The 27,023-nt window shown below is 35.7% G+C and overlaps 1 protein-coding gene across 1 annotated transcript; it reads left to right on the top strand.

The window, feature by feature from the left end:
• The first annotated feature begins 131 nt into the window (after positions 1–131).
• Positions 132–26,600, top strand: LOC118267315 (uncharacterized). The gene is made up of 8 exons (XM_035581240.2): positions 132–602; positions 1,677–1,832; positions 3,836–3,959; positions 4,418–4,521; positions 7,471–7,620; positions 13,018–13,098; positions 19,766–19,924; positions 26,134–26,600. The coding sequence occupies exons 1-8, from the start codon at positions 246–248 to the stop codon at positions 26,512–26,514; spliced, it is 1,512 nt and encodes a 503-aa protein (XP_035437133.2). The 5' UTR covers positions 132–245; the 3' UTR covers positions 26,515–26,600.
• The last annotated feature ends 423 nt before the right edge of the window (positions 26,601–27,023 follow it).

Raw genomic sequence — 27,023 nt, 5'->3', positions numbered from 1 at the left:
CATTTAAGTTAAAGTCCAAAATATCTTGGACCTAATACATTTTTTTAAACAATTAATTATGATTAAAACTCGTTATTTTGATCACATATGAAAACAATTCCGCTGTCAGTACATAGAAAAAAATATTGACGCAATGTCAATTCAGAGTATTGTAATTTTCTGAAAGTTTTATTTACTTGCCTGGTAAAATAATTACTTTACTTTCAAACTATCTATAGTAGGTAACCGCTGTTATCCAGGGTACAATGTCGAAGTCACAAGATTATTCTAGCTACAAAGTAACAACTTACAGTCGTTACAATATTTCTGAGAGCACATCAGATATTCAGGTTTTTGTTAATGAGTTTAGAGAACGAATAGAAAACGACCTACGACGCAATGAAGATCATGCTAAAATACCTTTCTCTTCGTTTGCTCAAAAGAGGCTCAGTATATCCGATATAGCTTGGTTACAAGATAACACCGAAAGATTTTTTAAGGACACCGAAAACAAAACTCTAATCGAAGATCATTATTTGTCGGAATGTGGCTTTATTTGTAGTATGGTCTATGCGCCTGATGGAGAAACTATTATTGTGGGTCATTCGACTGGTATGGTCCAGGTACCTATCTACTTAACTATACACCTAAAAAAGGACAACCATTACCTATACCAATTATTTATATTAAGATAAATAAAATTTCGAAGTAGTTATATAGCTCAACATTGGAAATTTTAGATCAGGTCACCCCTTCTGCAAAGCCTAGGAAGCTGGTAGGTAAGGTACATAATAATTATATTATGGGTTGCCTACTGTGTACCTATTTAAAAAAAAAAAAGGTATTTATACTCCAGTAGGCCAAGAAAAAATGACAGGATTGGAATATAACAGTATTTTACAGGATTACGCAAAAACTCTAAAAAATTACTATCAGAATGAACGTAATCCGAATCTATGGTATCCTATGTTCTACGAAGGGAAACCTAAACAAAATCAGTTCAATTGGGTCAAAGAGAATCATGACACATTCTTGAGAGGCACTCCAAATAAGGTTTTGCAGAACAGATGGTATAACTCGGAAAAGGGTGCTGTAACTTCTATGCAATTTTCTCCAAACGGATATCACATTATCGTGGGGCATGCCTCAGGCGCGATAGAGGTGAGGTAATTGTTTTAGCTCTCCAAACACTAGAGAAGCTTCAAAGTTAATAGAATAAAGGAAAGTAAACGGACGATATTGCAACCTAACCTAAAATAACAGCTATAGGAACGCAATTTTACTCGCTATCCTTTTGATGTGCGGTAAACGAACTGTAGAAACGATCGTGACCATCAAAACTTTATACGTTTGTAATTACAGTAGCCCAATTTGATTCCCTTTGAATACAAACGAAGCACCCACGTTTCCGAATTAGGTGCCTACCTACATTATTCAAAGTACTTAGGTACTTAGCTAACCATTAACTATTTAGTGCCCAATTCTTGCTGCCTACTCAAGACCTTTTGGCTAAGTTGTACCTATTTTGAAATGAGAAATAGAGCAAAAATTGTAACAGTGGGTAGATTTAAATGTACGACAATGAGGTACCTTATTAAAACAGCTATCAACTAAATGCGTCACCTTTAGCAAGCCTTGAAATATTATTAGGCAATAAACAAACAAATATCAAGCCTAAACCTCTTTGGAAATTTTAGATGCGTCATGGCAGCACAGGTACAGTCCTTTGTACGCTGCGAAACATTCAGTTCCCGCCAAAGCCCGTGCATGCTTTGGAATACAGCCCTTTTGAACCAAATGTCTGCTATGCAGCCTGCATAGACGGAGCCGTATATCGGATCGAGATCCCTCAGGTATTTGTACTTTGAAATTTGAATCCTATTAACAAGGACAATGGGTATTGAATGGCTATTGTTGAAATTGTGGAAACCCTGTTTGAATTCTGCTTTTCAATTTGTAAGTATTGATTTTGCATTATCTGTTTGATTAAAGTTGATGAATGCGTGATGTTTGGCTTGAACTGCTTTTGACTGTACCTACGGTTGGCGGAGTGGTTGCCAGATAACTGGCTGCAAACCAGGTTTCATTTTCGCTTGGAACAATTGCTAGTACAATCCAAAATCAACAGCATTTTTCAAAAGAGTAGGTATCCTAGGTGTATCAAACATTGGCGTAGTCTATAAGATTTGACAATTCTAAAAACATAATTCAGGAATAACGTAGGTAAGGTACGGCAATTTATCATTCATTTCATTCACCTGTTCCTAACGAATTCTCGTATAACTCAAGACTGAGAACCATTCATCAAATACAATTTATTTATTTATTGGAATACAAAAGCCCCTGTATTCATTTCCGTTCGCGATGTAGCAAATAACAACTGGGAATAACGAAGATTAAAATGTTATCCTCGATTCCCATTGGTATTACCGGCCTAGCGGTTTGTGGATAGTCTTTGACCAGAAATTGTTCCAGTGAGGCTTTGAAACAAGCGATATATTGTAATCGATCACGATACGAGCATACGTGTGTTTTTACTTAAAGATAGTAATGTGTACTGACCACTGAGTACGGATTACATACATAACCTTAGGCGTATCTCCCATGAGGGTATGCAGAGCTATTGGAACGCCAATTGCTACGAATCTTACATACTTCTTTCGCTTCATCAAAAGTTATCAGTCTTTTCATGCCTGGTCTTTAATATGTTTGGCTATTTTTTAATATATCGCCAATATGGGCATATATGTCCGTTTAGGGCGCCCTCTATCGACCATTCCATTCATATCCGCTGGGATTACGAAATACGGATTGATGATTGAGAAATGAAAGAAAAGAAGAAGGAGAAGTCTACTCCGGTTCTCGAACGAATCCGAAGTTTCGTTAATTTTCGGCCGTAGGTTTTGTTGATTTACTAATAAAATTACTTAAAATAACATAATTTAATATTAAAAGTTATTTATTTATCTTCATTTCATTCGTTCATTTTTGTTCAAAAGTACGCAATCAGCGAAGTCGTCCGATACTTTGTTTTTCGTTGATTCGAGTAGGCCTGGTAATGATGTTAATACCTATTACCTGTATGTAGATACAATGAGCATGTTTTTCAATTTACGGGATTTTAAATTAATCCCGGGATCGGGGCTATCCCGGGATTAGACTTTGTGGTTTCTAATTGGGCTCATAAAACAGAACTTGAGTTATTTAAAAAAAATGATTTTAATATCGTTGCACAATATAAATCACATCACAACACAATACAGTACGAAACGAAAATTGACAAAACAATCAAAATACTTTTGCAAGAAATTTAAAAGACAACACAACAAAACTAATTAGAATTTCGAAAATACAATCGCAGGAATATCAAAGCATCCAACGTTTCACTTCCAAGCCTGCTTCGTAGTTTATTGCCAATATAAGCAGCAGCTGAAAACGCTCGCTCAGGTTCTACGCTGGTTGGAGGAATAGACATTAGATATTTATTTGCTATTTCTAAGTGATATCCACGAGTTCCTCCATTTTCGAACAGGCTCATTTCACGTCTAATACTATTTGCCAACCCTGATTCATGTATTTGTACTTTAGGATAATTCATACTCTATCAATAGCTATTTTCCTTTAATGTCAATCCTATCCCGAGATTAGCCAAGTACAGTCCCGGGATTTTCGGGACAAGAAAACGGCCGGGATCCCGGGATCCCGAGATTCGGGATCCCGGGATTGTATTCCCCTGTATGTAACTATTTCAATGTTACCGCTTATTTCAAAGCCCAATTCTAAGGGCACGCCGACATAAATCAAGTCCAATTGGTTGTCAGTGATATCGATTAACATTGTCCATTTATTTGTGAAGATAGACACGTCAATCGAGGATCCTCCCGGGTTCTGTATCAAAGCTGATCCGATGGTGGAGAGCCTCAACATGCAGTTCTATGGGAGTCCTGGAACATCGCTGTATGCTACGCCATTTGTTACACGTAAGTCAATATTTACCACGCTTGGATTTTCTCATATCACCACGCTAAATTTTAGCTAAATACGTGGTGATTTAATTTATCAGATGTCAAAGATAAAAGTTCATACAGCACTATTAGATTAGGTATTAGATTTTTTTATGGTATAAGCCGGTAAACGTGCAGACGTATCACCTGATGGTAAGCAATCGTCGCCGCCATGGATACCCGAAACACTAGAGGCGTTACAACGGAACGTACGTACTACTACTGAAAGATTTTCGAAAAACTGAAAATAACCCAGAAGTCTTCGCCCGACGACGGGAATCGAAACCTGAGACTCCTTGCCCGGCAGTCACACTTGCGACCACTCGGCAACGAGGCAGTCAATTTCTGTTATTTGTTGAAAGTTTGACTAAAATAAGTTCGTTTTCATGTACCATCATCACCAAAATACTTGTAAATTCTTTTTTTTTCAATAGAACGTTGCGCTGCTCTTTCCGTGGGTGTGCTGGCGGAGTGTCAGAAGATGGCAGTTGGTTATTCTGATACGTCGATCAAAATCTATAATATGGAAACACAAGAGGTGTGTATGTCTACATTACGAGTATACATATATCCTTACGACTGTAAATATATTAATTACTTGGGTGTAATACCCCGATCCGGAGCTGCGGACAACGTAACAGGGCTCCAGCTCAAAGCAGGAGGAGGAATGGGGTGGCTTTTAGTCAGTAAGAGTCTGACACCCCTCTCGCCTCATCCAAGGTGGGAGAAGTCATTGGATGATTTTTCCCCCCTCAAAAAAGGTGGGTGTAATATCTACATAGTTATTTAAACCTGGCGAGAGTCAACACTAACAACACATAAAACACACACACACACAAGTCTCGTGAAGTGATTGCAACATTTTCTTTTGTGTTTAGCTGTATTTATGTTCATTGGATATTTTATTACGTTTTGAGGCGTATATTTACTTTCTCGACAAAGAGAAAACGTTCTAAAAGCAAAAGGCGATCCGTTGGTATTTTTATTGTTATTTCGCTAAGGTAGAAAAGCTAAAAGAGTATCTACACCTATTTATTTTATTCTCTAGGTTATTCGGAGATACGTATTTGTTGTGTTTGTAAATTCTATATTACCTATAGAAATCGAGAAAACACGGAAAAAGGAACAACAACGAAAGATAACTTTCAATTATGTGCCTATGTAGCTTTAGCTTTGTATTAGAACTTTTTGGTCGTTAGTTTTTATAAATCTCAACTATTGAGTGATCGGTAGTGTATACTGTATAAAAACCTACCTGGACATGTTTTTCTTTTCTTTTTTTTCGACTTCTTCCGCCTTGGGCGAGATGAGAGGGCATGTCAGATTCTTACTCACTAAAAACCTACCCGTTCCTACTGTTTATATAATATTGCTAGTTTACTGGGCGCACCTGTGCACGGTAATTGGTTTCTTGTCCGATACTAGTACATGCCTATTTTAATTTCAGTACATGCCTTATTAGTAGAGACAATTGTAAAGGTAGCTCAATACCTATACCAAGGCTTACATTAGCCACTTCTTAGAAAAACGTTTATAGGTAGATGCGGTATCGGAATATTTTACTCGTACTTTCCTCGAAAATAAATTTTTAACACACCAACATGTACAAAAGCTAACAAACAAGAACAAAACCGACGCCATTTTTAACTCTAACCCTTTAGCCGAGAAACTTCGAGAACGTAGGCGCGGTACATAACCTAACTAACCCGAATATTAATTATTAGGGCAAATAAAGCAAAACAAGAATAACTTTGTGGATTAACAGTGAATTCAACAAATGAAACTTTATCCTTGAAACAATGGATGCCCTCTACAAGTCGAGTAACTAGACAAGATCTAGAGAGATAGATATAAGTACCTAGAATTACAATACACTCATAACAATAAAATCACAAAGCCAAGTACTAAGGTTTATCTTACAAATTGTTAGTTACACTGAGCTTATAATTAAAGGGATTTAATGTACACCGCCTAGATTAGAACATAAAATTTAATGAAGGCTGACAATGGGCAATTTGACGAGGTTAATTGTGAAAATATGGATGAGAGACGACATGTTTTAATAATTGTAGTGGATACTAGAAGACGGTTTCGTTGAGAAAACTTGCTAACTAATACTGGAACAAATGTTTTCTTTGATATCTGGGGCAAGCAATGTGTTATTGACGGGTCACGAGACACATTTTTGTTTTTTTTTGATGGTGGAAAATCATCCAATGACTTCTCCCGCCTTGGGCGAGGCGAGAGGGAGTGTCAGACTCTTACTGACTAAAAACCACCCCGTTACTACTCCTGCCCTTCGAGCCGGAGCCCCGGTAAACCCGCTAGGTAGTCCGCAGCTCCGGATTAGGCATCAGCCCTAATGGGCCCCATCTGTGGTGGTCTGATGGCTCATTGAGGCGCGTGCAGAAGGCGACGCGCCGCACGCACGGGTCTGGGTCACGAGACACGGGGGTGGGTTTTTGTCAGTAAGAGTCTGACTGTCCCTTTCATCCTTTGCAGGCGAGAAGACTCCTTGAGTGTCTCCTCTAGTGGTGTGTAACTGTGTTACATGACATGTTGAACTTGGTATAGATGTCTTGTAAACGACTTCTAAGTTTCACCTGAGGATCTAAATTAGGTTTTGGAATTGGTTTCAAAATCTTGTGTAGCTGAATAATTCTACTAAATAAAGATCTAACTAAGCAACTTCTGAATCATGTTTTTAAATGTATTTTAGCTGCCCTATCCAAGTTATATTCGGCAGGCAAACTTGCTTCAAGTTGTTTGACAATCAAGGATATAAAACGTAATTTTCCCGTAAGTCCTGTAACAACCACAGAAAATGACTGTGTTCTTTAACAGTGTGCATAAAATGTCACCAGTAAAACGTTGTAAAACGTTACGGCTTAATCTTGGTTGAGTGTGGTAATAAATGGGACATTCCTGCATTGGTTTTATTATAACTTTGATGGCCTTGACATTAAATTTTTGGGTCGGATATTTTAAATGTTATTGGAGAAACGAATCGTTAACTCTGGGCGTACTGAATAAAATATGTAATAAAAAACCTTTTTGTTTATTAATGTTTGACACACATGGTATTGGATCGAATGTATGGAGTGATTTTGTTTGTTTCATATCCAAGAGACGTCTAAAGGGAATATTGGAGCGTTATTTGGATTTATGTATCGGAAATTTTCAGTAATACTGTGTCAGTATTTATGTCCGATTGAGCAATTTGTTTAACTTTGGTTGGGTGTAAGCTGAGTAACTTTTGCAGTGTCCCATTGCACCAGGAACTGAGCTCGCTGATATTAGTGAGAATATCGAGTTTCAAAAATTTTTGTTAGTTTTTAGATTACTCCTGAGCAAGGGCTCTTAGTTTCGAATTTCAGAAACTAAGAGCCCTTGCTCAGGAATTATGTTTGCCTCGCCATTCAAAAAATAAGGCAGAATTTAAAAAAAAAAAAGTTTAAGGTTTTTATATATTTTTTTGTGTTAACAGGCGGACGCTACATACAAAGTGCACAAACTTCGACTGCAGTTCATCCCCAAGAAGCTGCAGAGAATGCATTATGGCCAGGTGGTCGCATTGAGGGCACATCCACATAAACCATTCCTGTTCGCGAGTGGAGCTTGGGATAAGACCCTTAGGGTAAGTAGATATTTCAAACTCTATTCATATTACAAACGTATCTAGTAAATTGTTTAGACTTGACGGACAATATACATTGGATATGCCTTTGGGAATTCAGATTTTAAGTTTTTGCAACAACAACGCGCGGCCCGTCGCGATCCGCGCGTGTCTCAAAGATCCTGACCACTATAGAAAGGGGCCCAGTAAGGCTGATGCCGAAGCGGCAGTCAGCCTAGCAGGTTACCGGGTCTTCGGCTCGAATAACAGGACTAGGAACAGGTGGTTTTAAGTCAGTTAGACAGACTGACAGTCACTGTCGCCTCGCCCAAGGTGGGAGAAGTCATTGGAAGATTTTCCCCCCTCAAAAAAAAAGAAATGCTTTTGCAACCACATTACCAGCAGTGCAGGCAAAACTTTTCTCAACTAAATATTTAATTAAAATGACTTCTAACAAACAAAAACGTAACCTTTTGATGTCCTCCAACACTAAACAGATTTATAAAACATTTTTAGCACGCAAACAGAATAGTTTCTAAAACAAGACTCGTTTGAAATTGAACTAACTTTGTTATGAGGTAGAAAAATAGCAATAACTACAAATGTAGCTATGTACCTAGGTATATAAAACTTTGAGAATGTGGGGTGCAGTTTGACCGCAGAACGTATAACGTTTAACCCTGACTCCCTTGGTGAAGGTGAAAAACTCCTGGACGTGAAAACATATTATAGTTGTCGTTGTTCGTCACGCCTATTAACTGCGAACAAAGTGTTGTCATGCTCCGTTTAAGCTCGACAAATTAGTTAGTATCTTTGTTTTCGTAACTAGGTATATATATTGACATATATGTATTTTGGCTTGTTCACATTGATCTTAATTTCAAAGTGTGGGAGAGCCTTTGGCACGAATGGGCCGGTGATTCCGCACGAGTGAAACCACGGCCTCACAGATAACCGACATGAAACAATAATTACCTACATTGTGTTTCGTTAGCTGGCAACGCAATGTTCTGGTGTTTCGGGTGTCTATGGGCGGCGGCGAATGTTTACCATCGGGTGATCCGTCTGCTTGTTTACTGGCTTATAATATTACAAAAGAAAATCTTGTGACCCTGGCCCTCATTTTCTAGTTTTCTTTATGAGGCAAAGTAATATAATTTGTAATAATATTTTGCCTAAAAATTAGCACTGCTTTGATACTTACCCCAACTAAACTACTACATATACCTACATACAACCATACACTGCTTAAACAACAAAACAATTACTTGAAATAAACGGTTCAGGTGATAGTTTTTTAATACCCCCACGCTGTCGTCGCCCTATAAATGTACGAATCTACTGTCGGCGAGTACGTGGGGCGAGTAACTTACTTGACGCTAGTAAACACGTCCTGAATTAAACATGGCGGACAACGACCGCCGACAGACTCAAAGCATAGAGAATACAGAGGTATTCTCTGTCGAGATTAAAATATTTCTCTCCGCGGTTAACTGCTCAAATTATTTATTAAGCGCTTTTAAACAGACGGCAGGAGTATTGTTCGCTTGTTATTCGTATTATGGAATATTCTATTCTTATTAGATGTGCATTTCTTTTCGTTTGTTGATTTTTAATCTAACTCGCGGTTGCTTGCAGAAACTTACCTAAGTACTTTAATTCTGGAGTGCAGTCATTTCATTTCATTTTTAATATGAGATTCAACGTAGACTATTGAAATTGTTAAGTAAAGTTTGTATGGCAAGGTTTAACTGAAAATATTCTGAGACATTTCGATTTTGCGTTTGTCAATACTGGTCAGTCAGTAAACTTAGTATGAGTTTTAAAGTAATCGCAACGAGATCGCGTTCGGCGCTCTGATTGGCCGGCTCGAATAAACCTACCAATCAGAGCACCAAACGCGTTCTAAGGGTACCTAATACTAAGGGTACTGATGTACCCAGGTACCTAGATAGTAATACTGGTGGAATTTGTGTTAGGCCTGATAGGTATCACTCCTTACTATGACCTTAATAACTTACTTAATAGCTACTGATCTAGATACGTCTACGTAATAAAATGTTTTTAACGTAACAAAAAACGATTTATTTATGTATGTGACGCTAAAGCAGGGTATTAATTTTAATGCGAAAGGGATTAAAATTACCTGTCTATTAGATAATGGAATTATTCATTGAACTGATACGACCTTATACGTAGTTATGTAATAAATTATTTTACATTGGATCGTATTAATAATCGTGGCTGTGTAAAAGCTTCAGCCACGTAGATAATGATTCCCTATACTTTGGTGGATTATGTAGATTATATCCCATCAAAAACATCCTGTAAAAAACCCAAGTCTCGCAGCTCAGTCTTTCTACCGTCAAAAGTTGTGAGATCCATGTAATACCAAGTCGGTTAATCTATTTAGTGTCTACTTGAAGGACCTTCTGTCTTAAGTTATTACATAAGTTATTATCATGCCAATATTAAAAATATTTAACTTTTAAACAAATAGATCGACTTGGACATCGCTTGATTTGATTATTAGTATGTATCACACTACACAGCACGACGGGCCAGCGACCAACAGGAACGAGAGTTTCAATCGCGTGAGGCGCGAGAGACTAAAGAATCTAATATAATATTGTAATATTCATTTTGTTTTCATGCGATGTCCAAGTCGATCTATTTGTTTAAACGTTAAATATTTTTAATATTGGCATGATAATAACTTATGTAATAACTTAAGACAGAAGGTCCTTCAAGTAGACACTAAATAGATTAACCGACTTGGTATTACATGGATCTCACAACTTTTGACGGTAGAAAGACTGAGCTGCGAGACTTGGGTTTTTTACAGGATGTTTTTGATGGGATCTCACTTCTTTTTGTAGAGCCTTTCTTTTTGATACCATCTACTTCTAACGAATTTTGTTAAAGGTCTTATGATATTTCAGTTTCATGGGCTAAACACACCCTTACCCACCCTATACCCCCTCCCTTGCCTCATATGGTAGGTACCTATCTACACCTATTAAATTTATAACCACCACCAACCACCAACTGCATAAATAACTTTGTAATCCCATATATTTATATGGGATTACAAAGTTATTGATGCAGTTGGTGTATTTGGAAAACTGGACCGAAATTACAAAATATTTAAGTTTTCCCATGATTAAGACACTAAACTCTATATGTATTCCAAATATGAAGCTTCTAAGTCTGCTAGAAGTGCCTTGGACTTTTGATGATCGGTGAGTCAGTGAGTGACAAAATTTAGAAACTTTAACAAGTTGTCATTCTTAAACTACTGGTTCAAATTGACTGAAATTTTAAATATTCCGTGTTTATACAATGCCGGATTAGTTACTGAAGATTCAGGTTTCTTGCTTTATCCACAACCGAATTATAGGGGGTCGAAAAAGGCCCGAATTGCTTCGAGAAAAGGATGGTACGGCCGTGCCGCTTTTTTTTTGCTCGACTTGGCGGGGGCACTGCCGTGCCCCAGATTTTATTAAGGCATGGTTTACATTTACGAGTTATTAATCGGATATAAGAGACGAGACTATTTGTCCTAAAATCCATGCAGATTTATTTTGATGATAATATTCCGTAGAATCGAATAGGTGGGTATTTTGTGTTTCAGTACTTGTAGAATGCAACTTTTTGTGTGATCCACCAATTGTTGTTCCGGGTCTAGATGTCATGTGTATGTGAACTTGTATGTTTGTAAACGCACCCACGACACACCAAAAAATCCAAGTGTTTTAAAAAAAATCTCTGGTTTTCGTAGTCATCACCACCAATCAATGATCAGAATACTATTGGATCAAGGCTACAGTTACATTAGGAATGTTTATTTCTGATACAATTCATGGACTTTTTAGAGCGATTTAAGATAAATAGGTAGTATAGCTTCATGAAAGAATTTATGTAGTGGGTATATCTAAGTGCTAGTACGTGCTGGAAAACTAAAAGTTAAGTGTAAGTAATTTATGAAACTTCCTGAAAGTAAGTTTACTTGAAAGAAAATATGCGAGTGTAAGTTCTGGCGTTAGTTTCCAACTTTAATGCATAAGAGTCAATTTTGAAAATGCTAATGAGAAAACCGCGAGATCTTTTCTTTCGTTTGCGGTAGTTAAAATGGACTATCTATCTTCAGATAATGTGCTTTAAAGTTTACTATACCTAATGCGCTCTAACAAGGTGCGGCTGACAGATTCAGTAACGTTTCGTATCACTCTTGAAAGTTGCTGCGATTTAAAAATTATGCCTTAATATTTTAGCTGTATCACATTCGTATTATGTTAAATCATTCGGATGCGTAGTTAATTAAATTAAAACCAACCGGAATGTTCTAGTATTCAATTAAAATCTAATGAAATGAAAAATAAAGTAAAGTGTTATGCGTATAACGTAAAGCCATAGTCGTGTTTAGTGATGGGATGTACGGCTACGATGGATAGGTAGTCGATGTTTTTTTAGAATAAAAAACGAAAATCGTGCCTTGTTCAATTATCATTCTTAAAAAACCTTTAATTATGTGGGTAAATCCACTGTAGACGCGGCTCTCTCTGCCCAAACCACAGTGACATTATCTGAGCAGAAATATGTAATAGGCATTTTTCTAGACATTTCCGGCGCCATTGATAATGCGTGGTGGTACTTAATCTAACATATACAAACTAATATATCCTTGTTTTCTTCACGGTTCTGTAAAACTGTAACTCTGAAACACCTCAGGGCTCGGTCATAAAATATTTATTTTGACAAGTATATACACGTAGTTAGACTGCACAACTAAATAACACACACATTTAATAAAAAAATTCAAGAGAATTAAATGCATGCTGCGAGTATCGATAGCGATAAAAAAAGATTTTTCTAATGTCCATCCCTAAAGAGAGACGTCAACGTCATACTGGCATCTGTCAGCCGCACCTTGTTATAGCACACAGGGTATAACATACCGTGAAAACGGCACTACTAAGTTATGTTTTTCTTTCTTAAACTATTGTGCCTTGGTTGCGTAGTGGTACGACTTATCTACGAACAAATATTATTGACTTTGATTCCTAGGTCAAACAAAGTGTGATTGGATGATTTCGGATAAAGTGTACCGGTTTCTGAAAATTCTTGTTTTTAGGCTTTTTTTTCATAGGAGGGAAAATCATCCAATCACTTGGGTGAGGCGAGAGAGAGTGTCAAACTCTGACTGAATAAAAACTACCCCGTTCCTACGCCTGCTTTTCGAGCCAGAGCCCCGGTAACCCGTTAGGTAGTCCGCAGCTCCGGGTCGGCATCAGCCCTACTAGGCCCCATCTGTGGAGGTCTGGTGGCTTTATGAGGAGCGTGTTGCATTTAGGTAGGAAAATACATATGTATAAATGTGTGTTAAGTCATGACTTATAGGTCTTTTTTTACTTACAGATCTGGGACATAAGATGTCAAGTCGGATGCGTAATGACCTTCGAAGGAGTTGACATTTGCAGCGATGCCATTGATTTAAACGTAAGTATAACATTACGGGGTTTGTCTCCCAATATAGGCATGTGTTTGTGTTAGCTATATCCATCGTTTCTTTTTTCTCGCCTTTTAAGCTTTCCCTAAACTTCAAGATCAAAATAAGCCACATTGGTTCAGCCGTTTTCGAGTTAACAATCAACGTTTGTTTTTTATATAATTATACAGGGTGTAAGCGGAACGCTCCCGAAAAACGCCACAAATTGTTTATGTTTTTATAATTTTAATCGTTTTTGTGTTTGTATTATTCATGCTATATTAAAATTCAGCATTAGATTACAACTATTATTACTTAAAATAAACATTGAATTCTTTATTTTTTTTAAATAATACACGTTTTTTACCATCACCTGTTTGCGACGTTTGGGAGCGTTCCGCTTACACCCTGTATGTATAAGAGAAGAGGTGGCTGGTAGTGGTTGGATGCGTAGAGCTGAAGATCGAGCTCAGTGGCGTGCCATTGGAGAGGCCTATGTTTAGCAGTGGACGAGAACAAGCTGATGATGATGATGATGATAAAAGAATAAGATTAAAACCAGGCACCTACTTAATACCGGTTATCTGAGTAACACTATATGTGTGCAAGTAAATGTAACGAAACATTGTTTTTAATTCACATTACTGGAAAACTTTCCTTTATACGACAAAGAATATCGCCCCAGATTTACGTCCATGCGGGTCCGCTATCTTCGCTGAAGTTTTAAACTTACATATTCTTACGTAAAGCGTAGCCATCTTTTGAAATTATCTACATAAAAATAACATAGTAAACTATAGCTTAACATAACATAATGTCACGCTATTCAAACTAGCTTGTGACAGGTATATCGCAATAGACTAGACCCCCTTTTACTAGGGACTCATTTATGGCTGAAGAAAAATAGGTGTTTCAGTGTAAATTCACTAAAAATCACGGTTTACTCACATACATCAATAGACAAAAGCTCTACTAGTTTCGAGTCATATGGCGACTCTTCATCATGAGCAGCGTGCTGCGCAGACGCAGCGCGTGATTTTTAATTCAATTTAGTATGTCTCACGATAGTGCATTTACCAACCATCTCAGGGATTAATAGGTGCTACCTATGTAGTATTTCGTAATTAATATAGATGTTTTATACCTGAGATTTAATTTTGAAAATAATAACTTCTTAATATTTTGATGTAGGTAATCTGTAAAAACTTTCTAAAATGTATAATTATATTATAAAATTCATTACAAATGCACTTAGCCAAAATAATATTATGCAAATCACGATTCTCTATAAAAACCAACGCACTTATCTAATCTGTGAGCTAAGTGCTGTATTTAATAAAGAAACGTTGTTCAACGTCTTTCAATGTCAGCCATATTTAAATATAATTTAGCTCTCAAAACATTCTAATTTTCATTTTAAAATACCTAAGTGTGGACATCATAATTTGATTAGCATCGCTAAAGACCGCACAAGTCACTCTAAATAAGTAATGTGATACGCATACATTAAAGTCTAAATACTGTTTTCATTACCAAGTAATACCACGTGTATTAAATATTAATAAGAAATGTGCTTAATATAATATGTATGTATGCCTTTGCGTGGGTGATATTGTAATTTGTAAGTAAACCGTAACAGATCGTACTGTCTTGTAGTAAGAATTTGATTTATTTCTAAGAATGAGTTTCGGTTCATCAATTTTGTTTTATGTTATAAGCCGGTAAACTAGCAGACGGATGATGGTAAGCAATCACCGCCGCCCATGGACATCCGAAACACCAGAGGCGTTACAAGTGCGTTGCTGGACTTTTAGGGGTTAGGAATTTAAGGGTTATTGGGGAATTAGGGATTGGGAAAATTGGAAAGGGGGAATTATGCATCAGGTAACCTCATTCACACAAGGCAAGCGTTGTTTCAGGTCGGTTTTCTGTGAAGCCGATCATCACTCTGGTCGAGCCGGCCCATTCGTGCCGAAGCATAGTACTCCCACACTTAAATCTTTCTTTACCTTTGAAGAATATTAGATACTTATGTATTTATAAACATCGTGGTTAATTTGAACAGTTTCTTTTAAAGCATCCATAAGGTACTGAATGAATGATTATTTTTAACAAATACATATTTGAAAATCTTTAGAAACGGAGAAGTAGAGGTCACGTGGTCGTTCTCAAAAAATGCGGTTTTTTATAGAACTCACAAAATAACATGGTCCTAAATAATTCCGTGCAGAGGTACAGGTCTTAGGCAGCGATACAAGTCACTTTTTAATTAAAAACTCTCGCTTTGTCGTAGTGGAAGTTCGTGGTGTTTCATCTACAGCTAAGCCGTTGCTGTACAATCGTCGACATAAATACATTACATACTATTTGTAGTAAAAAAAAGAAATTATTTTAATGCCACTTTGTAGTTATTGTTATTAGTATAAATAAGAACAAATGCGATGCGCAAGGTTTAATATTCAGATCGAGAATATTTAAGGAAAATTTTCAATATCCGCATTTCTATGAGACCCGGTGTAACTTCAAACTAGTAGAGATTCTCTCGAACAGTTTACACGTAAACACCGTTTAGTTGATTTGTAATTGGTTTGGACAACCAAAAATGAGTGCAGGCAACCCTTTCGACATGGGCATGTTGCCACCTTGGCTTTGCTATTTTTTTATTATATTGCATTTCATATGTTGTATAACTTTAACTCTAACAATTAAGTATAGCTTTTCTTTGTGTTGTATTTTCGGTGCATCGTGCCCGGTGCTGAATAAATTACTTTTCTATCTTCTTTTTTATTGTATTTCTTTCTTATTATATTATTATTCTTGCTTTTGTCTAAATCATCAGGCGTGACAAAAATTGCATTACATTTGGCATTTAAATGTATACTCATTTTGAAACGAAATATGTAACATGACATAACATTTGTGCACACGACTGTACCTCGTTATGAAGTTTGATGCTCCTGTATAGTTGTTCTTTGCCTTTGAAGAATATTATTATTGCTGAGGCTGCCGATATTTTTAGTTTGTAAAGCCCTAGTACGAGGTATAACTTTGTGAACATTGTACGTACTAATACTGCTTTGTAGTTGAAATATGCTGCTGCATACTTTTAATTATAACTTTTTGTGGTTTTGTGGACGTTTCAATGTTATGTATTCATATAGATATTTATTTATTTAGTAGAAACATCCAGCATAATTTTACAGCTTAAGCCAATTTATTATGCAGTTAAAGTGATATAAAATACTTAACATTATGTATATCAAAAACATTATGTGTATCAAAATCCGTTCAGTAGTTTGAACGTGATATTTTCATTTTTCATCAGATAAGTAAATCACCCATATAGACTATTGCAATATCAGGACAAGAGGAATATTAGAAAAGCCGAAAAAACCTCAATAATGTTTTACCCTGCTCAAAAATCGAACCCGAAACGCCTAGTAGGCGCACTTGCGACCACTTGACCAACGATGCGGACAAGAAATAAAATAATTAATCTAATTACTAACTTAGTTCAAAAGAAATTGTTTTGTTTATTTTTAACTTTACCAAAGTAAATATTCTTTCGTTTTACTTTAGATAATAGAATTAATAATTTTACTAGGTAATTTATCAATGTCAAGCGTATTGAAGGATACGACTGTGACCTTGGAAGTTTTTTTTAGATTTTTAGGAAAACAAATAGTTTTATGAAAATATTACATATTTTGTTCAATAGAAGCTTCATTATTATCTAGGCATTATGAAATCCTTTCTTATTATAAAATATACGTATTTTTATAGTATCAATGTGTAGGTAGGTAAGTCAATATAAATGTTATTTGGAAAGATACGTCGTATTTTACAACCCTCTTTTAGGCTATAGTTTATAGTTCTCTTCATTGCTAATAGATGGCGTTGCTCTCCCTTTTCATGAAAGCGAACCAGTAAATATCAACTAGAATCAGGTAATCTTTACATATTTCTTATTGGAGAAAAAATAAAGTCTTCCAATGTCGGATCTACTCCTTTTTAAAAGGCCTGCAACGCACCTGTGGTTCCTTTCGTGTTGCGGGTGTCCATGGGCGGCGTTGATCGCTTACCATCAGATGGCTTGTCTGTTCGTTTGTTACCTATTCCATAAAAAAGAAATAGGTGAAACTGTTTCAATCCATTTAAAGTTCTGTTCTAACTGAACGGACCGTCCGTGTTTTGACATTTGACAGGCAGGGTAGCGTCACGGTTCAGCGTTTACATTGTTACTATTTTGGAACTTTCTGGAACTCTCGGCTTTCTAGAACATTGTGTAACCGTATCGGTACTTTCGAAGTTTTTTATTAACATGTACCTAAAGGTAACATGAATTCTCATTGTTTAGGTTTATTTTGCGTGGGTAAACAATGTTTTAATAGACTTTAGTCGTTTCTTTGCAGGGTTGTTTTTATCTTTTGAATTTTTTGAGGGGCTCTTTTAAAGTTTTTATTTGATTTTGGGCTTGTAAATTTTTTTTTGACACTTAGCAAGTATGAATGCTTGTTGATCAGAAACAAACATCCAGCTTTCCTGGTGTTGATAATGTTCATGGGCGGCGCTGATCGCTTTATCATTGACTTACCATCATTATTGGTCTAGTTCGTTCTCTATCATATAAAAAAGAGACTAAGGGCCTGTTTCATAATTTCTGGTTAGCCGCTATGTATCAGATAACTTTGAATTAAGAACGTAATTTGTATACACTATCTGTCATATAAGTTTATCAGGTACTTATATGAAGGTGTTGAAACAGGCGCTAACAATCACAACTCTTTCAACTAACAAAAATAGGGCAGTAAACTGTCTCAACGTTCAAAGAAAAACAAACACAGTACAATGTTACAAAACTTAACCCAGAGAGAATATTGTTATCATACTGTCACTGCCGCCATTTTTCCGCTGCTATCATTATGTAACTTATGTTTTCCACTCACGTCCAGAGCCGTATTATCTAAGTATCTTTATTATGGCATATGTAAGTTTGATCTTGGTAATATATTCAATAATAATCAATATTGTTGTTATAGGGTTAGGAAATCACTTTATATTATGTAAAATACTTATATAAATACTTTAATGTGACTTTTAAAAAACAACTGAACTAGAAAACGATGACCACAGAGTATATATCATAGACAAAAATATTTCTTTTTATAAAGATGACCATAGATCTGATAATACTATAGAGTATTATTATAGAAGGCATAGAATTATTCCAATAAATATGACCTGTCTAATAAACATACAATAATTACATAGGTTGGTATTGGTATTAGAATTTGGAATTATTATAGATGGTCAATTTAGTTATTATTAATGTAAATACAGTGAAACTCATGGTCAATCCTAAGCATTTCAAATACAGTGGTGAAACTCATACATGGTCAATACTAATACAGTTCAAAATACAGTGGAATTATTATTTGGTCAACAATTAAGGAAATCTTGGATCGTATAGTATGTTTTATCAATATCTCTAAGGAAAACTAGGCAAGTGTCTAGGGCGCCAAGTTACAAGAAGGGCGCACAGGATTATCTTTATTTCTCTCTATTTGACTGCACAGTTCGCGCGGTGGCTAGGCAACTGGCTGCCGTGCAACGTGTCGTGGGTTCGATTCCCGCACGGAACAACTCTTTGTGTGATCCACAGATTGTTGTTCTGGGTCTGGGTGTCATGTGTATGTGAACTTGTATGTATGTAAACGCACCCACGACACAGGAAAAAAGCCTGATGCATTAAAAAAAAATGCACGGGCGTGCCAAAAAAAAAACAGGGGTGCTTGCCTATGGCGCCTTCTCAGTTTAATCCGCTTCTGCACACATCCCTCACTCTCTGTTTAGGGTAAAACGTACTATACAAAAGTAATATGCCACATTTTTATCGTAACCCCTAAGGGGAAAGATTTACACGCGTTTTGGGTTTACGTTTTGGGTTACGTTAGTGTTGTTGGCGTACACGTGTTTCTACTATATTCAAGGTCACGGTAAAGGTTGCGTTAGTAATAAAAAGATAAAGAATTCCATTTGGAAATAGACTGACATTCAATTTCAATTGAGAATAAAACGAATTTTCCAATAGATTCTTTGTAAACACGTGTGGGTGACTAAATTATCGTGTTCATTGTTTGGTTATTATTAGGTTTGAGTGACAAATATAATGTAATGTTTTGAATATGGCTTGAAATAGATCTATAAATATGTTTTAAAAATTGACTTTAGAAGTACATGTATAATGTAATAGGCTGTTTATTTTTTTCTTATTAGTAAAACTTAAGAAGCCCTTAATTTTCACATTATTAATCTATGGCGCTTGTTGGCTAACCAACAAAATACAAACTAATTTAAGTGTAAGAGAGCCATGCTTCGGCACGAATGGGCTGACTCGACCGGAGTGATTTGATACCATGTGAAACATAGGCCTCACAGAAAACCGACGTGAAACAACGCTTGCTTTGTGTTTCATTGTGTAAGTGAAGATACCGGAGGCCCAATTACTCCCTTCCCAATCTTACTAATCCCCGATTTCCCCAGCAACCCTTAAATTCCTAACCCCCAAAATGCTGGCAACGCACTAGTAACGCCTCAGGTGTTTTAGGTGTCGATGGGCGGCATCTTATACCATAACAAAAGTTAAATAATATAATCAGTTTATTTCTTTGTTTACAGAGAGAACACCTTATAGCTGGCAGTTGGATGCCCACTGATGGTGTCAGTGTATGGGACCTAGCAGCTAGAAAGCTAATAAGCTTTGTCAAGGTCCAGAATCGAAGACCAGACGTAGACGGCGAGTATGTCTACGCATGTCGATATTGGCGTTCCTATGATGTACGTATCTTCAAAATTTTAGAGGAAAATGATTCTTGTCCTCGTGTTAATACCATTCTTTTTAGAGTAACTTATTTAACGTTGATTGGAAAATGTTGGTTTAGGGAATTACGATCACAATGTAAATAGATTCTAGAATAGATCTTACTCGTGCGTGTGCCATTTATAGCTTTATCTCGTGAAATAGAGATTGTTAAATTCAGGCGTAGATTAGATGATGTAGAAGTATTTATGTAGATCCTCATAATATGTATCTTTCGAGTTTATAAGTTTTTGTGACCTGTTGTAACTCACTTAACGTGTCTTATTTAACATCAACAGCCTATAAGTGGCCACTGCTGACCAAAAGCCTCTTCTTGCATAGGGAAGGTTTAAGCATTAATCTTAATGCGGGTTGGCGATTTCAAACTTATAATTAGAAATTATAAGCTCAGGTTTCATCACGATGTTTTCTTTCATTGTTAATCAGTGGTATCAAAATAATCTTAGAAAGTACATATAACTTGGAAAAAGATACATTGGCACTTGCCGTTGGTGGGTTTCGAACCCACATTCTCACATATGTCTTAAACCTCCGAGCCACCACGACCTCAGTAACATACTAAATGTGTCTTATTTAATATTAATTTCCAATATCAGAGCTTGATTTTTATTCGTTTCATTTGAATCTTTAATAGGGAGCCAGAATACAATTTAAGCTTGGATCTCATATATTTTATTTGGAACGAACAAAAAGTTTATAGCCGATACAAATAAAAGCTAGAAAAGATATAAGCTTCCATCGGTATGCCGGTGAAAATGTTGTCAAAATCGATTCAGTGCACAGCGCATATTCGGATACACAGAATTCCTTTTACACTGTACATATTCGTTTATTCGACAAATATCTGGATAGAGCTATGTGAACGAATGTGCGCAGAGATTATGAATAAAAATGTTAGGAAATGAATTGCTCTGTAGTTGTGTTGTCTGTTTGAAGTAACGTAAATAAAAATGATGAGTTTTAATGAGAAAGTAGAAAAGACAAGGATGCTCTAAGATAAATTGAGTAATATGAAAAGAAAGGAAAAATAAAGGTCCACACTTCAAGTGATTTAAGACGAGGAAATGGAGGTATGAAGATAGATATAGCTGCATCCGTATAATATGCAAATATGATGTCAAATATGCACATACCAAATGAATTGTATGAGAAGGAATATCAAGGAAAAGGGAGTGATGAAATGACGTTGATTAATGATGATGACGAAAATGATAATGTTTGCGTTGCGTCGATCCTTTACCTTGATTTAAGAATAGAACCGAATATGGGACAAAATAGAGAACGGTTTTTCAATATAAATTTAGTGTTAAACACACAAATGTTACTGCATACACAACATGTCGAAAACACGTCAACCGAAAGAACGGAATGGGCAAATATTTTGAGCAAATATAACGTTTCTATCCGGTTTAGCGATTATGATCCAGTGTGTTCGTTCGTGTCCCATATTCTTTTTTCTCTCGAATTATCCGCACGACTTCTCTCGTGAAATTTTCCTTCAGTTATCAACTACTTGCGCGAACCTAGTTTAACTTTCACTGAGATAACCTCAACGTCACGATGTTGGCTTTGTCGTTTTAGTTTGCTATCGTTTTAGATTCAAGCTAAACTTCCAACATGGTAGCTGGTAATTTGTACTAAAATGATACCGACATTTTATCGTAAATAGAAAAGTTATTTCGGTGTTCGACTTTGTTAGGAAAATATTTAATTGTTCAAACAAAAAGCTGATGAATAAGTTGATATTTTGATTGGTTAAAAATAAACGTTTCGAAGGCAATTTTCCTAAAAGATAAAGTTTTATGTTTAAAATCATATCGGTTATAATTGAACATAAGGTAAACGCAGCTATTAACGACCCATCGAAAATCTGCAGTTATTACCGACCTATAAAAGTAATTCGAAATCTTTACGTTTCCAGAACTATTCTAACTATAGGTAGGCAAAGTTACAGACGCGTTTATTCCTTGAGCATCGTATACTTTTACGTTACTGTGAGTAGCTGTGCAGAAAATAGATAAAATACGTCATTTACTACGGGGCAGCGTGGACGCAGGACATGGCGTACTGTTCCCTTGTTCCTTCAAGTAAGTACGTGACTTTTCTATTTAAGACATTTATACAAACAAATGACGTCTATACTTTATCTTATGTTACTAAATGTATTCATTTAAGTATCAACTTTTGATTTCTTACGACATTTTATTAATAAAAAGTAATTTGAAACGATAAAATTTTAAATTAAAACGGGACGGTGTTAGCTTCATCAGTTTTAGTCGTGGCAGCTATCACCGACCCATAAGTCGGCAATGGCAGCAACGTAACTTTTCGTTTTATTTTTCTTTTATATTATTATATCACACAAACACAAGTATTTTTAAGAACCAGTTTAAATCTAAGCTATCAGTCTTTATAAAAATCTATTAGCGACTAAACTTTTTTATCTAGTTTTTACCTTTTAGCGTTGTCAATTTAACCAAAGTTATGATATTTTTCGAGGATTGATATTGAATAGTTACAGTACAAAATTATTGTTTTTGTGTTTAAAACAGTGTGCATTTGTTCATATTTTTTGTGACATTAATCAACTATAATCTAGTTTTTACTCCGAAGATCAATTGAATTTAAATAACCATTTTTTTATGAGTCGGTAATACAATTTATGTTTATACATACATACTTTATTACCGATCCATAAGGGTCGGCAATACCAACTATAAGAAGCTATTACCGATCATATATAGATTAATTAATTTCTCACCTAATTTTATAACATAATAGGTACCTATGATTTTATTGTAACTTTCGTGAGACATACTAAATTAATTATTATGTTATCGGCTTACTCACATAGTAGCAGTGCGACAATCGCCGCGTCGTGTGTCGCGTAATGCTGCTCATGAATATGAGCCTCTAGCATGGCTTGAAACTAGTCGAGTTCCTCGTCAAAACATTACGTGAGTAAGCCGATAACATAATAATTAATAATAGGTACCTATTAATCAATGCTACTTCTAGACTAAAGCAACATAAAATATACAATTTTTTTTTTCCAGAAGTATGGAGCCACAAAAGCGGCGAAAAGTTACAGTAAAACACAACTCGCCGAAGCAATCAAAGCAGTTAATGAGGGTACCAGTGTATATGAGGCATCAAAAAGGGTTAATATTCCCAAAACTACATTACGAGACAAACGGGACGCTAAGTATAAGAATGAAATTTGCGGAGTTCAGCCGGTTTTTAATTTAAGTGAAAAAATGAAGTACCAATTTGTTTTATTAAAAAGAACGACAATAAAAAAATACGAATAAGTATTTGCATTTTTATTTTGTTGTATTTTATTAAGATCGCTGATCACCATCACTAGCTTATAAACATGCCATTACTGGAAAAAGGCCTCCTATTATACACGATCGGGAATAGCTGCATAAAAATCGTTAATAGCTTCACAGCCGTTTTTTATGGGTCGGTAATTGCAACAATCGACTAAGTCACATTAAAAATTATTTTTTACAAGATAATCCTCTATTTTAATCTATTTGATTCAGTAAATACATATTTTATACATAACACTAGCATATAAAATGAAACTATTAATCTTTAGAGGAACTTGTGTACTAAAAAAATATGGTTCATTTTAAAATTGCCTTAATACCTGCGTTTACCTTAGTAAAAATTTAGTACCGTTGTTGAAATCCAAATAATTTTACATAGTTTTTAAGGTACTAAAAGTACAATATAGATATAGTTATTGGAATATAGGTACTTAAAACTCTTGCGTTACTCGTGGATTATTGCAAACAATTAAAAGAAACGAAGCGTTACATGGTAATGTTTTATTTAATTTATAGAATCTCCGTCTTAATATCACATCAGTGAACAAATTCATCCAATTTCATCTTCACAGGTAAACCTTACAGAATTCTTGTTTGATACAGAGATACAATTACGTGAGTTATGCTCCCGGGGTTGCCAGCCTGTCAGATACACTTGTCAGTCCGCGTATGTTCGTTGTTAATTCAATTTTCAAATGCTTCACCGGTATTCGTTGAAAAATTGGCAATATTTTCCGGTTTTTGCTTTGCTAAACTTCTTTTGTTTCATTTTTGTATCGAGTTGCGAGTATCCTCGTGCATATTTTTGCTGATCCTGGTATTCGGGATCAATAAAGCTTAGTTTGTTCATCTGACATTTTTTCGATGCTTAAAAAATGTAAAATATAGTTATAATATGACTGCACAGTTGGTGCGGTGGCTGGGCGACCGGCTGCTGCGCAACGTGTAGCGGATTCGAATCCCGCATGGAGCACCTCTATGTGTGATCCACAAATTGTTGTTTCGGGGTCTGCGTGTCATGTGTATGTAAACTTGTATGTTTGTAAATACACCCACGACATAGGAGAAAATCCGAGGGTGGGGCAACGTATTTTAAGAAAAAAAATATATATACCTAGACAATATTCAATACTCAGTTTATTCCTTTAGCCAGCTATTAGTTTCCATCTAACTCTCAGCATCAGAATAACCGCAGTTTTTGACCAGATATCCCAAATCTTCTAAAGACCTGTCAGGTTCTCTCAGTAATTCTTTATTACTCTATTTAATCCTTCATTTAATTCATTTATCCAATAATATTTCACTACACATCTGTGGTCACGTTCATCTGAACGTAAATAGTATTTTTCTTTAGGTCGGTTTATGATCCCTTCGTCTCTCTGATAGCGCCGAATCATGTAGTGGGACTTCATAATGTAATTTGTTGCTATACATATTTAACAGGTGTAATGAACTGTATTCCAATAGGAACAATACTCAAAAATAACTCTTACAATTTCGATAAGGTTTCTTTTTTTTTGATAAGGTATTTTCTATAAGGTACCTTTCTATAAGGTATTTTCCATGTGATTAGGACAAGATATGGGCTCAGATGTTATTATGATGGGGTGTATTTTGAGATAAGTTTAAGTTATGAAGTAACACACCAACTCTTAGATGGTCTTAATTATTTTTTAAGTTTGTTGTTGGTAAGTTATTAGCATAGTTTTATTATAATAGGTTAGATGACTAATTTTTATTTTATTTTCGTCTTGTGGATTAAAACGTTAGACACGTATTTTTGTTTTCTATGGGAAACAAATACTTTCGAAGATATACTGATTTGTAATATCGTGTGACATCACGTCTAGGTACGTTTTATATGTAGAAATGACGTATTTGTATTCGTATAATTCCTAATTTTTGATTCGTTTTATCTAAGTTTTGTTATCTTATAGAACAAAATAAAAAAAAAATTGTCTCCAATACTTTTTATTACCTAACTGACGGACTTTTAATTTTCATACCCCGTCATCATCCCTATTTTGTTTATAAGTCAAATTAAAATCAATTTTATAATTCATTTGACCTACAAAATAAAAAGTCGGAGTAAATATTTTATCAAGGCATAACTTTAATTCTAAATTCTTTCTGGATCGTTTGAACTGATTTGTTGAAAATCAAATAAGTTTACTGAACACCTGCGAGTTACAGATTAGATTGGGGAATTTCTTTCACTAATCAAATTATATGGCTGCGTCTCCAAATTGACTGATTTTCAACTAGCCCAATTTACTCATCAACTTTCGTTGATAGTCTAAAGTAATTTCTATGTACTTGAAAATAAAGGTGAAAGTTATTTGCATTACCTAATAAAAGGTAGAATTTAGCGATATTTGTTAAAGAAAAAAAAGTGTTTTGTTGAATTTTTATCAGCTTTTACACGTGAATCCACATGGCTGATAGCTTGGCAACAGTTGATTAAAGTCTTATATTTTACTTAGATACAAAGTATTCTATATTCTAGGTAATAGGTTATTCTAGAAAATACCTAGGTATTGATGAAAGCACTTAATATACATTATCTTGTATATTCAGGTCGCCATTATCCGGCCTGTAAACCTACCTACTAGAAGTAATTAACTCTAACTAGAATACGTATAATTGAGTAATTTACATCTAATATTCCACTATCAAAACGCTCCATCAAAGCTCATAAATGTACCTTAATTATGAACATATTATTGTATCCATTATAAACTACATTTGGTGCTTACACAAATAAATCCATTCTCCGACTAATAGTCTCATTGTACGTACATGTTATTGACCAAATTATATCATTATTCCAGTACAATCGCAAAGGTAAGTATGCTCTTGTTGGTGGAAGTGGAACCAATAGCCTGGAAGTCATCAACCTCCATAACAGATACATCACATGTTCCTACCCCTGCCAGGGAACTATACTCGCTGTCAGCAGCTACCAAGAACGCATAGCATTCGCAGGCACCTCCAGTGCCTTCACGATCGTCTCCTTCTATGATCCTAAACTACAAAATGAGAAGTATGAAGCCGCTGTTGAACCTGAATACGACTACACCAAGCCAACTGCCGGCGCGATCACCCTCTATCGTGACGATGAGAGCATGCACTCCTCCACCGATCAGACTCCAGATACAGACATGCCTGAAAGCCCAAGTTCAACTGAAACCGATACCCCAAAGACCTCATAGAAAACCTTGACTTTTATGTTAGCGTATAGTTTTTAAATGTATTTTTAATTTCTATTTAATAATAGCTTTCATTCACATATCCAAAACCTTTTGTTTTATTAATGAAACAACCTCAATTTAATGAACTATCCACCCAAAAGCTTTCAGCCTAGCATATGTACAGTAAGTATGACAGATGTAAATGATGATGATGGGCTCAAATTACAGTGGCACGCGAACGGGCCATCACCCAAACAGTAATCCGTTTCAATTTTGTTAAAGAGATACTCGTGTTCATTTCACTTCGCAGTCGTTGCCAGTTCAACGTATCGTCGTCATTGCAATGATAATTTGCAAAGCTTGTTTCAAGCGAATTGGACCGCAACTGCAATAACCATAAAACCCATCCAAATACGTGTCGAAATTCAACGGCGCCAAATTGAAATCCTGGAAACAATTGCACAAGTTTCCACAACAGAAAAACGGGGCTCGGCCAACATTGAAAAATTAGAGTCGGCATTGCGAATTCA

Source organism: Spodoptera frugiperda, chromosome 23, assembly GCF_023101765.2.
Source record: "Spodoptera frugiperda isolate SF20-4 chromosome 23, AGI-APGP_CSIRO_Sfru_2.0, whole genome shotgun sequence".
Taxonomy (NCBI): domain Eukaryota; kingdom Metazoa; phylum Arthropoda; class Insecta; order Lepidoptera; family Noctuidae; genus Spodoptera; species Spodoptera frugiperda.
Note: the sequence above shows the minus strand (reverse complement) of the source record. Positions and strands in the feature narration are given on the sequence as shown.

Excerpts from the sequence above, each read along its gene's own strand:
- LOC118267315 (XM_035581240.2), top strand. The coding sequence starts at position 246 with ATGTCGAAGTCACAAGATTATTCTAGCTACAAAGTAACAACTTACAGT. Across the intron at positions 603-1,676 it reads ATTCGACTGGTATGGTCCAG|ATGCGTCATGGCAGCACAGG; the intron begins GTACCTATCTAC and ends TGGAAATTTTAG. Across the intron at positions 19,925-26,133 it reads GATATTGGCGTTCCTATGAT|TACAATCGCAAAGGTAAGTA; the intron begins GTACGTATCTTC and ends TCATTATTCCAG.